Here is a 12,241-nt window from a genome sequence, read left to right as displayed (position 1 = left end):
CATATCCTGTGCCCACTTTTTAATTGGATTATTTGTCTTTTTCTTGTAGAGGTGTTGCAGTTTCCTGTATATTCTGGAAATGAGTCCCTTGTAAAAAACTTTTATATGCACTGGGAAACCAAGAAATTCACGAGACTTGCTTTGCTGAGGCATTGACTTTATTGTGGTGGTCTGGAATCAAACCCACAATATCCCGGAGGTATGCCTGTACCACTTTTGATAGTATCACCAAGGCAGGGAAAAGTAATTCTCCAAGTATTCATAGCAAAAACAGCCTCAGAATGTGTAGGATAAAGCAAGGGTAGGTAATCTGTGAGCAACGATCAGGAAACTTGAGGGTGTTAGGTCTAACTTGGGAACTGAGGCTGTCCAGCTAGTGACTGAAGCCAGCACGAGACAGAGGCAGGGGTTATTTGTGCACAAAGGGCCCTGAACACTACTCACACAAGTTTTTAAAATCAGACTTGCATTTAGAATGATAGCTGTTGTGTCAGTGCACCTTCAGGGTAGCAGCCTGGTGTAAGAGTCGAAGGGAAACAGTTAAATTAAGAAAAAGGCAGCACTGGGACATGATCCTAGTTCCTGCAGGACCAGTGATTATGAGCCTGTGGTTAATGCATTATTTTTGCTTCATGTCCTTCAAAGAAGTCGGCACTCACTGCCAGCTACTCACAGTGCCCAGGTGGGGCTCAAGTGGACGTGTGGGGCAAGAATGGAAGGAGTAGCTTCTGATCCTGCTCACCCATCCACTACCATAAAGTGATTCTAACTCCTGGCAACCCTATAGGGCAGAGGAGAACTGCGTCACAGGGTTTCCAAGGATGCAAATCTTTATGGAAGTGGACTGCCTCAACTTTCTCCTGGGGAGCAGCTGGTGGTTTCGAACTGCCGGCCTTTTGGTTAGTTTATTCTAATGGTTAATCCACTGTGCTACCAAGGTTCCTTGACCCTGTACTGAGTGGTCCATGAAAGGCTCTTAGTGACTGTGTGGCCATTGCCCCCATGGTACTCCTCACATAAACTCAAATTGTTGTGAAGTGCTGTACAGGTGGGTCTGACTCATAGCAACCCTGGAGAGGGTTTCCAAGAAGCTGGTGAACAATGACCTTGGGGTTAGCACTCCAGTGCTCATCCTACATACTTAGGGCTGTGTCCCGTTTCCATAGGAAAGTCAGATGCAAGTTATAAACACTCAATTTATCCCCAGGTCCCCTTCTTTATGTGAAGAATCTCAACATCCCAGCTGCAGGTGTACAGCTTGGAATGTTTTTCCCATGTATCAAGTCCAACCCCTCTAATTCTCCCATTGTGCAAAGGGGGAAACTGAGGCACAGAGTGGTGAAAGAGTCCTCCCACAGGAAGAAAGGGCAGAGATGCTACAGTCATGGACCCTTATCCTAGTGGGCTACACTGAGCTCAGCTGAGTCACTTTCCTGTCTCAGCTTTCGTTTCCTCATCTTTAAAACAGGGTAAAATAGTACCACTAGGATTGCTGCAGGGTGAAGTGGAAATGCCTAACTTCAGACATGTAGGACATGCTCAGCAGATTTAGTGATGAAGGGCAGATCTTCTGCATACACCCCTCTCCTGGTTCTCCACTCAGACCAGCAAATCACCAAACACACCAACTCTGTGTCCAAATGTTGCTTTATCTTTCAGCATGAAAGATCTTCACAGTATCAAAAGTAAAGAATTGAAAAACAAAAACAAAAAACCAAACACAAAGAGAGCAGTGTTGGGCCAGCAGTACCATCAGTCCCCAGCCCAAAGGCTAGCCTGGCCCCAGGCTTTGAATGTGGAGGCTGCGTAGCACCAGGGAGTGGCTCTGCAGAGGTCCGGAGGGGCCCCAGCACAGCCCAGCATCCATTCAGCTTCTGGTTGGTCCAGGATGGTGGGGAGCAGGAAGTCTTGGGCATGTGGATGGGGTATGGGGAGGGAGAAACTGTAGACCTTCAGCTGGCAGTCAGGGTCACAGAACACTCTGAAGGAGTCTGATCTGGCAGGGGCTGAAAAAGCAGAGAGCATGACCACACAGTGAGCCATGGTCCCAGGCTCCCCCTGCTGGGGCCCCACGGAGGCAGGAGCAGCTAGTTACTTTTGTTCCCTAGGTTACAAGAGGAACTGCAAACACTGAATATGCTTCCTCTATCAGCTCCAGCTGAGTGTGAGGTTATATCCTATTAGACACAGAGCCCCAATGCTGGGGTTCAAGAACATGCTAAATCTCAAGAAATGGGGAACAATCCTGGAGGAGCCAATCCTCCCAGGCTAGGTTGGTAAGACGCCATCCTCTGGATTTGCTCTTCTGTCGGTAGGTACTTGAGGTGGTCAGCTATGAAAGGACTCTCGCCTCAGGCTCCAGGTACACAGGCCTGGACCAGGTTCTGATGCCATGCTGGTACTGTGTTCTCACACACTTGGGAGTCCAATGCAGCCCCAAGGAGGCTGGAATGAGTCCACGGGGATGACTGGAGAGGGTGGGAGGCACTTCTGCCTTGGAAAAGATCACTTAAGGTGAAAAAGGGGCAGCGGGAGAAGTGAGAGGTGGCTGGCTGAGGCTTTCCAGATGATACTTGAATGGGATTTGTGGGGAACATGGGCCCTTTTCCAGCCCTGCCTGTGGGGTGAAAAGAGGCAAGAGGGCACCTTGGACCCAGAAGCAGCTCTCAATTTCTGCATGGAACGGCTGTTTGAAGAGGGCTGGCCCCTTCACAGCTTCATCTGGGATGTATCCTAGTTGCCTGCATCTGGGAGCCAGCTCCAGCAGGCAGGTGGGATTTAACCCCAAGGCTGGATGGTGTTGGGGTGGGGGGGAGCAGACCCCCTGCCCATACTGCTGCCTGGGCACTGTGGGAGCCAGCTGGGAAGCGTAGTAGAGGCCCTGGAAGGAGATTCCTGGGGGGAAGGACCCCTTCAGAAGCTCACAGGAGGGAGAGTAGGCGAGCAGAGGCTGAGGGGTGACTGGTCATGGGAGAACATACGGGCCCGGGCCTTCAGAGACAAGAGCCCATGTGCTGTTGCTATGGAGGCAGAGGGCCAGGTCAACACTGCCAGTCCAAAGACCATCTCCCTGAACTCCAGAGCATGAAATGGTCCGGCAGGAGACACAGAAAATGGCAGAGTATGTGGAGAGGGGGTGGCATGCATATCTGGGATCTCTCTACCTTACTGAGCTGTGCTGGAAGTGGTTTTCTTGAGGCTGAAGTTGGTCCAGTTCACGGCAACTTTCTGTCGTGTTTGTTTTGCAGAATCCAAACAGAACCTGTTGGGTTTGGAGACATAAGAAAAATGCAATCAAAAGATTCCCTTTCTTCCTAGTAGGACCCTTCTCTGGACCCACGTCCTCTGCCCATCCTCTCTGGCACCCAGGTGCTGGGTGTTCAGCAGGTACGGGAACTTTCCAGGTTTGGGGGGCTTCCTAGATTCAGCCTAGATTCAGGGACAATGTCTGAAGACAGCAGAGGCCATCTCAGGATTCAGGCTCCCTCCTTATCCTCGAGCTCTACTGGGTTGCTTCCCACCCCCCAAGTATGCTGGTTTTCTTTACCCTTCAATCTCAGTATTTGTGATCCTGACTGTCGCAAAGGCCCTTTCCTGTTTTACCCGGTCAACTCATTCTTAGTTTTCAGAAAACCCTGGTTTCTGCTTGGTTGTCACCTTCTCTGGGCAGGTGTCCTTGGCCTTCCTCTACCTTCAGCTTGGTTTAGAGTTCCTCTCATCTTCCCCCACAGCCCTAAGACCTTGAGCCCTTCAATAGCACCCCATCACAGGTTCCATGATTTACCCCTTCCGAGAGCTCAGTCCAGCCCCAGAGCAAAGTTAAGTGACCACAGATGACATGAATAGAACTAGAGGTAGGCCTGGCTCATGGGGCCTGACATGCTTCCTTCTCCATTTCCTGCTTCTTCCTAGACACCCAGTCCTACCAGGGGTCCCAGCAGACAGGCTAAAGGAACAGGGTTTTGTGAGGTCTGAGGCCCAACTGGGGCTCAAGTGTGGGTCAGAACAAGTGGGTGAGTGATCAAGCACCTGACACCTACCTCTTGAAGTACTCCACCTCCCGGTCCGTCTCATCCATCTCCACTCCATCCGTGTCCTTGGGCAGGAATACATCGTCTAGGAAAACACAGCCAGGAAGGCTCAGTGTCCGCAGCCAGGCCTCTGGGGTATTGGGACAGTGCTGCCCACTAATGAGGACTGCCCTCCACCCTGTGGCTTGGCTAGGGTAGGGGTGGGGTGAGCCACTCATTTCCAGGGGCACTCACCCAAGGATGAGGCCGACTTCTCCTGCTTGTTACGACTCCGGCGGCTGCGACCCTTGCCCTGTGGCAAGCTCTGTGGCCTTGCTGGGCCTGGGGGCTGCACAGATTCCTGCTCTGGGGGCCGAGTCTTGGCTTCGCTGGGCCAGTTTCGCCAGGAGCTGCCCTTCTCCTTCTCAGTTTTGGGGCTGCCAGTCCAGCCCAGGCCTGGCCGGCTCCCCTCTCCAGCCTCAGCATAGCTGCCTATTTTGGAAGGATCTGGGGCTTTGCCTGGCTGCTTGGAGCCAATAGTCTGACCCTTGGCACTGGGAGCCTCTAGGCTGGCTAGAGGTCTGGGACCTGGGCTTGCCTCACTTTTCTTGGCCTGACTGCCCTGTCTCTTGCCCTTCCGAAGCTTTCCACCTGAGGCCACAGATTCAGGCAGCTCCTGCTTGCAACCAGAGACTTCCTTTGCGCTTGGGTCCTCAGAGCTGGGGTTGCCTGGCTTGGGTGTTTTGACCCAGATCACCCGGGAGAGGTTGGGCACGGTGTTGAGCCTTCTCACTAAGCCATTCTCTGGTACAATACCAGGAGGGGGGCCCCTCACCTCTGTCCATGGTGGGTGGGGACCTCTCATTTCTGCCCATGGTGGGGCTGGCTCGCCTGGAGCTTGTAATGTGTGGTTCTGAGGGGAGCCCAAAGTCAAAGGGGACAGGTCAAGATTGATGTCAGGCCGCTGCTCAGAGGAGCCATTGAAGTTTGATGGGGGCCGACTCTGGGGATCAGGTTCAGCAGCCCCGTCCTTGGCATAGCCACTGCTGTCCATGCTGAGCTCACACACACTGAAGCTGGCCCGGAGGGAGTCCTTGACAGTATTCTTGATCTCCTGCAGACGACTACTCAGGAAGCTGTTGACTCGGTCCAGCTCCCGGTCAGGCCACTCCAAGAGCCTCTCTCTGGCAGGCCTTGGCTCCCGGCTTCCAGAAACACTGTGATGTGTCTGCTTCAGGGCTTCTGCTGCCAACTGGGCCTTCTCCTTCTCCTACCAATACAAAAGGCAGTGGTGTCAACAGGGGCTGGGCAGTGGCCAGGCAAAATGAGATACACCAGCCTGGTTACCCAGGCGCCTGCCTGCTCACCCACCCTGCAGGAGTGAGAAGGAAACGCGGCTAGGTGCATGTCCTGGGACAGAGGTGCAGCGACACCAGCAGAGGTCAGACTTCCCAGCACGGTTCATCCAGAAACCCAGTCAGTCCTCTGCCTAAGATGGCTAGGAGGCAAAGGGGTAGGAACCTTGCTAAGTGGGTCTTGCCTCCCAGGGCTGAATATGTATGAGCTTGAGCAGCCCACTCACTTGCTGGGTCTCAGTGGACTCATCTGTAAAATGGGGACAATAATTCCGGTTAAAGACTAAAAGGGGTTTGCCTGTGAGGAAGATGGCTATTACAGAGGCGTTCTGTAGGTAGGAGAGGAAAAAGTCATGACACCTAGAGGGGGCATGAGGTTGTCATGGGAGAGGAGTCTGCTCTGGATCGCCAGGAACATGTATGTCCGTCCTGATGCTGTGATTGGGCATAACCAGAAGGCAAGGTTCCCACAGAAAGGTCACTCACTGCCCAGCTGGCCCCAAGTCATCATGCGGCACAAGTGTGCTCCATGATATATGGTGGGCTCTCACTCCAGATTTAACAGCAGCCCTTTGCTCATGTGATGATGAGAAGCTAGATGTGGTTAATCGGCTCTCACAGACCCAGTGCAGGAGTCAAAATGAGTCTGTGGGCATTGAGTAATACCCCTCACCCCCACCACTTCAGAGGGAGACAGGAGGCAACCAGCAGAGCCTGCAAGAAGTGGGTGGCAGTGGTGCATCGGGGCTACTTCCAACACTGCATATATTCCAGTTGATCTGGGAATGTAGGAAGAAACAGGAAAAGGAAACTGTGGTGTGCTGCCACTTTAGAGTCAAATTCAGCAGGTGATTGTGTACCAGCCAGGTAGGCACTGATACGCTCATCTTTTTTGAACTCTGACTCCACAACCGGACTAGTGGTGGGACCCTGGACAAATCACTTATTCTCTCTGCATCTTACCCTCCCCATCGGCGCACAAGGGAAAAAGAAAGGCACCTATATCCAACAGACTTGCTATGAGGAGCCTAAGTGGGCATTCAGAGTCCTCGTGGGAGGAGGCTGCCCAATGTGATGGGGAGGAGAGTGCTCCGCTGGGGATGGATGAGCAACAGGGGCCCTTCACCACTTTCTTCACCAGAACACCTTTGCTTTTATTGATATAGACTGAGGTTCCATGTCTGATTTCATTCACAGAAGAGTTCCGCTGCTAAACCAAAGAGTCAGGGAAAGGTATGGAGGGAGCAATGTGGAACCACCCACCAATATGGCAGTAAGAGGAGAAGGCACAAAAACACATTTGGTGCATCTGACCCTTTCACAGCCCTCTCTATATCTCATTCTCCTCAATTTACAGATGAGGACACTCAAAAGACTAAGGAACCGGCCCAAGGTTACACGGCTTACTAGGTGGCAGAGTTGGGGCAATAATCCTGCTTTGATCTGGTCCTCAGAAGACCCTATGGTTTTCAATTCCATTTGACAATTGTTTGTTGACTGCAGCTCTTTGAGGCACTGGCTAGGCTCTGGGCATTCAGCTGTGAAGGAGACATGGTCTCTGCCTCGCTGACTTCATCTTTTGGGGAGACAGAGAGCAAGTAGGCTGTGGAGCGAGGAGGGCTGAAAGAAGGGGGCTTTCCGAGGCCAGAGGCACAAACTGGAGCTGAAGTGTGGGCTAGACCTAGATTAATTCAAAGTGGCAGGGACAAGGGAAGAAATCACAGGGAACCCAGGAGACACCCCTGTCCAGCCTGGCCACCAGTGAGTGCTTTCCAGAGGAGGCCATCTCCAGGCTAGCTGAAGAGGGAGGGAATATCCTGGAGAAAGCGAGATCAGCACTTTCCAGACAGAAGGAACAGCAAGTGTAAAGGCCAGATACAGCAGCAATACCTCTAAGGGAATGCAAACCACCTGGAGGTGTGGCTAGAGCTCAGATTTCTCTCTGTGGGTAGCTGGGCAGGAAGGCCAGGGGAGAGACAGAGAGGAAGCTGAGAAGCTCAGCAGGACTGGATCACCAAGAGCCATGCAGGCCACCAAGAACTGAGATTTAGACAGAGGCAATGTTAAGCTACTAACAGGTTCTAAAGTAGTGGTAGCAGGGTGGCGAGAAGTGGGGCTGCTTTAAGCTACTCAGGAGGTAGCATGGACCGGGTTTGTTGTAACTGGTAGGGCGAGGGAACGAGTCAAGAAAACAACACCGACAAGCACAGCTGCTGCTCAAGCAGCCACCGTTTATTGAGTGCTCACCACATGCTGGAAATGCAGCCAACCCTTCACATGCAGTACACCATATCTCATCCTCACAACCACCTACAAGTTAGCTTCTCCTAGAAGTCTCATTTTGCGGATGAAGAGACTGAGGCCTGGAGGTGAAGTGATTTGCCCAAGGTCATACAGCAAGTGTGGCCTAGCCGGGTTTCAAACTGATGTCTAACCCTGAGGCCACTGCTCTCATCACTCCTCCGAGTGGCACTGAGGACTCTGGTTTGGGCAACTGGGTAGATGGTGGCGTCTTTAACTAGACAGACGATAGGAGAGGGAGAGTAGCTTCTTTGGAGGAAGAGGACAGCTAGGTGTTGGATGTGCTGTTTGGGGTGCTTATGGGCCACCATGAGGAGGTGCCCAGCAGCAGTAGCAGATGTCAATGCCGAGTGCAGGGAGTAAGTGGGTTGGGTGCAGTCAATTGGGAGCCAGCACTACCTGGATGGTGTCACCCTCCAAGGAGATGTCCTCAAGAGGAAGGGGACAGGATGAGGAAGAAGAGGTCACAAAAGAGAGAAGAACTCAGAAAGGAAGGTAGACTCTTGGGAGAGAGCATGGTGTTCCTTCTGTCCTTTCCCTGCCCCTGCATGGCTGAAGAAAACAATGTTTGAAAAAGAGAAGGAACACAAAATGTCAAATGTTGCTCATTGGACAAGTTAAGATGGGGACAGGAGAGTATAATGTTGATTTGATAATAATGGAGTCCCTGGTGATCCTGGGTAGAGTTGTGAGTGGAAACAGTTTGTGGAGTATTGACAAGAGGAAAAGTGAAGATGGTGAACGCAGACAGTATTTTCCAAGAAATTTGGCTGTTATGAGGGAAGAGGCTGTTTGGGGGAGAGAGAGGTTGCAGGCTCAAGAAAGCGTTTGCTTTAAAAAAAAAAAAAAAAAAAAAAAAGAGTACTGAAGTACATGAAAATGTCAGTGAGAAACAGTCTAGAGAGGAGAATGGGCTCCAAAGGAAAGAGGTTCACTGTTGAACCGAGGAACAAGATTGGGGTGGCCTAAGGGAGAAAAAGGGACAACGCTTTTCCCATGACAAGAGGAAGTGCACAAGCTTGCAGTGGAGTGGTGAGATGTTGAAGGAATGCCTGTCTAATGGCTTTTTAAAAAAACAAACAAAAAAATACTGAGGTAGGAAGTGAGGTTATTAGCTGAAAAATAAGGTGGGGATGGGGAAAGCATGGAGGTATAGAATGAATGGAGATCTGACAAAGGGACTGGAGGATGGAAATGTTGAGGAGAAAGAGGAAGAAGGGAAAAGGCCTGCAAGGCCTCAGTAACCAGGAGGCCATGCAGCTGGAGGGCCCAGCAGATCTGATGATGTGCCTTCCTTGAGACTGAAGAAAAGGCAGGCTGGGGTTCTGGCCAGAAGTGCTGTGGTTTTTTCTGAGTGGGTATACTGGAAGGGCAATGGGGTAAGGAATTGAGAGTGCTGGCAAGAAAGTGATTTAAGGATGAGCCAAGGGATCTAGGTTTGTTTGGGAAGACAAAACAATAGGCAGTGTTACTGTTTTCCATGAATGAAGAGGAAACAGCTGGGAAGCTAGAGGACAGAGGGAGAGAGGTAGCTTCGATGGAACAGGATGAGTATGTGCAGTAGTGTAAGAGAGCAAGAAAGACACTTAGTTTCACCTATCCCTTCAGGTGGGTGAGAATGAGCAGCCCCTACTGGACAGCTGCTGGGGGACGCTGTGTTTTGGGGTGTCTAGGAGGTAGAGGGAGCTCGGGAAGGAGGTTCAAACTGCCTGTCTCTATGTCTATTATGTCCCACAATTGTAGGTCTGTGATGGCAAGCTATCTTGGTCAGGGTTCTTTCTTGGGCCTTGGGAAATGGGCCTGGCAGATAGGAGTTGTGCAGTGGGCTCTGGAGCAATTACCCATACTAGGAAACACCTGAACTGTGCTTTCAAAGGAAGTTAGTCAGGAAGAAGAGGAGGAAAGAGACAGCATTACTGGTAAAAGGAAAGGGATACATGGGCAAACTGCCGCAGGGAAAGCCCACAGCCTGGATCTGCCAAGTGTACTCCCTGGGGCCCTAACTGGGCACCACTACCTTATGAATCGGCTGGGCCACAGAGAACATTGAAGCCTGTTAAAAACATCAAGCAGGCAACTTTGAGTGGGGGAAAGAAAGGAAAGACTGTTTTCTGAAGGCACTGATGACAGGGAAAAGGATCCTGGTAGTCCTTTGGGCTGGAGAAAGATGAAGCATCACTTCTGCTTTCCAGAGGACCAGGACTGCTTGACCACCCAGGAACTGGAGCTAGCTGGTTATCAACCCCAAGTCTGTTCAGAGGTTGGGCTCCCAAGGGTGGCACTGTGCAGACGAAGTTGCAGTGTAGTCGGGTAAGAGGTAACGAAGCGGCTGGGGAAAAGCCATCAAGCCCTGGGGCTCTTTTGGCAACAAGGCTGCCTGGGAATAGCTCACCAGGTCCTATCCTCAGCCCTCTGTGAAGCAAATTCGACCCTGTGGACTCTCTCACTCTCATGGCTTCAATTACATCTCTATGCTGGCAATCCCCAGCCTTAAACCTCCATCTCCACTTGTGTCTCTTGGGACATTCTGAGTCAACATGTCCCAACAGAATTTACTGTCTTCTGCATATCCCATCCTCACTCAGGGAAAAGTCACCACCATCTTTCCAAAGTCATCCAAGCAAACACCTGAAGACACCTGTCACTGCTCTGAAAATCCACCTCTTCTGCTTCTGCCCCAGAGCTGACCTTCAATCAAGCATCATCAGACATCTCTCCCTTGAGCCACCACTTTCCAGCCTTGAGTATCAAACTCGAAGTTTTCCTGCGCTGAGTACTGCCCCCTCTAACCTACCTTCTACATTGCCACACAGCAGTCTTAGTACATATCTGACCAGTGGATTCCTCGATGAAGTCCTGCAGGTGACTTCCTTTCAGCTGCAGGACTGAACCAAAGTTCTCCGCAGGGCCTGGAAGGCCCTCTCTTGCCTGTACTATGGTCAGTTTTAAGCTCAGGCCAGCCCACACTGCTGTGCAACAGGAGGTGCCTGCTGCCAGGAGGCCCCTGGTGAGTCTGTGCCAATCCCTGTTACTCAGCTCATGTGCCATCCTCTTGTTACAGCTACTTCCAGCATGTCTGGCAGGACTAAGTCACTCTCTAATATGCTTGATCAGCTCTCTGCCAAGTCTCCCCACTGGACTGAGCTCTTCCAGGTGAGAATTGCACTGCGTCACGCTTTGCTTCTAGTATTTGGAGAAGTGTTTGCTGAATAAGTAAAGGGCTGAGCAGTGGAAGCAACAAGTCCTGGGCTGGGAGGACTCCACAAGCAGCTTCGGAGACCACGACATGATTTCCTCCATCATGGGCCCCTGATGCCCTCCCAAACTTATTCAGCCTTTCCCAGAGTAGTGAGCTGTGCCAAGGCTTTTGGCAGCCAGCACTATTCATGTCCCAGAAGTCTTGGGGGCTGGGGTGAGGGATTCCTCAGGGAGGAGAGGTGGTAGAGCTGGGCTCCCCCCCACACCCACCTTCTTTTTCAGCTTGTGCCGGGCCCGCTTGGCGGCCCTGGCGCTGTTGGGGACTTTGGGCTCCGTGCTGTTGATGAATTCCAGCAGCTCATCCACATCTCGGTGGTCCACGGTGGGCTCCCCAGGGATCCCGCCCAAGGCTCCCCCCTTCACGGGCAGCTCCTCTTTCCGCCTGGTCAGCCTCGAGCGGAGCTTCTCCCGGATCTCGGTATAATTCCGACTCGTCGGGGCAGCGGGTGGCTGGGGGAGGGGGAGGTGCTGACATTACACCCTGGGCCTGGGAGCCCATTGCACTCCCACCCGCTGGCACCAGAGGATGTGGGGAGATGTGAGACAACTGTTCTACCATCAGCCACAGGGCCAAATGGCTTCCCCCTCAGCCAGGCTTGGAGCCAAGGCCACAGGAGTGCAGAGGTCGCTGGTACACGACAGCGTTGGGAGAACACTGACGTGGAACCGGGAGGCCAGGTTTGAGCCCAGCTTCCCCACTTGGCGGTTGTATGACCTTGGGCGAGTCACTCAGTCTTTGTGAGCCTCAGTTTTGTCATCTCTAAAATGAGGACAATAATTCCTAGCTCAAAGGTGACTGGCAGTTCAATGACTTTCATTTCTTCTCTCCTCAACTGAGCTCCCCTAGCCAGCAGCCCTCTCTTCTTCACCTTATGAGGCTCCTGCACTGCTTCCTCCCCCTGTCCAGAGAACATGTGCTCTGATCGGAGCCTCCTGGCTGGCGCCATCTGTGCCCACGGCCTTCCCCTCGGCTGGCTGTCATTCTGGGGCCTGAGAGCCTTTGCTTCCACTCTGCCTTCATCACTCACAAGTGCTCATTCTCTGTGATTACACACGTATACAGACTCATCAGAACCATAGCTTTCTCTCTGCCATTTCCTTTCCTTTGGCCTAAGGAAAAAAAGTCAATCTTAAGAGAAACCACAAAAAGAGCAAAGGTAGCAAAATTTGAAAAATCCCTACCTCACAAATCTGTTGTGAGAATCACATGAGCGGACGCAGGTGACAGAACTTACATGGTCCCAGCACAGTTGGTATAAAAAGAACAGTCATTACCATGAGTCACTGGGGCCTCTGGGGAGGAGGGGGCTCCTTTTG

The 12,241-nt window shown here is 51.9% G+C and overlaps 1 protein-coding gene across 1 annotated transcript in view; it reads right to left on the bottom strand.

Annotated features, from left to right (window-relative positions):
* Nucleotides 1–1,629: 1,629 nt before the first annotated feature.
* FAM193B (family with sequence similarity 193, member B) overlaps nucleotides 1,630–12,241 on the bottom strand; it is a 41,897-nt gene continuing 31,285 nt past the window's right edge. The window contains exons 6-9 of the mRNA XM_006873446.1: nucleotides 4,266–5,280; nucleotides 4,041–4,116; nucleotides 3,165–3,262; nucleotides 1,630–2,006 (exon numbers count right to left, since the gene is read on the bottom strand). Coding sequence (XP_006873508.1) covers nucleotides 3,166–3,262; nucleotides 4,041–4,116; nucleotides 4,266–5,280 — 1,188 coding nt within the window. The 3' untranslated portion in view covers nucleotides 1,630–2,006; nucleotide 3,165. The remainder of the gene's footprint in view (nucleotides 2,007–3,164; nucleotides 3,263–4,040; nucleotides 4,117–4,265; nucleotides 5,281–12,241) is intronic.

This window comes from Chrysochloris asiatica, unplaced genomic scaffold (assembly GCF_000296735.1).
Source record: "Chrysochloris asiatica unplaced genomic scaffold, ChrAsi1.0 scaffold00242, whole genome shotgun sequence".
In the NCBI taxonomy this organism is placed as follows: Eukaryota; Metazoa; Chordata; class Mammalia; order Afrosoricida; family Chrysochloridae; genus Chrysochloris; species Chrysochloris asiatica.
This window is presented reverse-complemented; position numbering and strand designations above follow the sequence as displayed.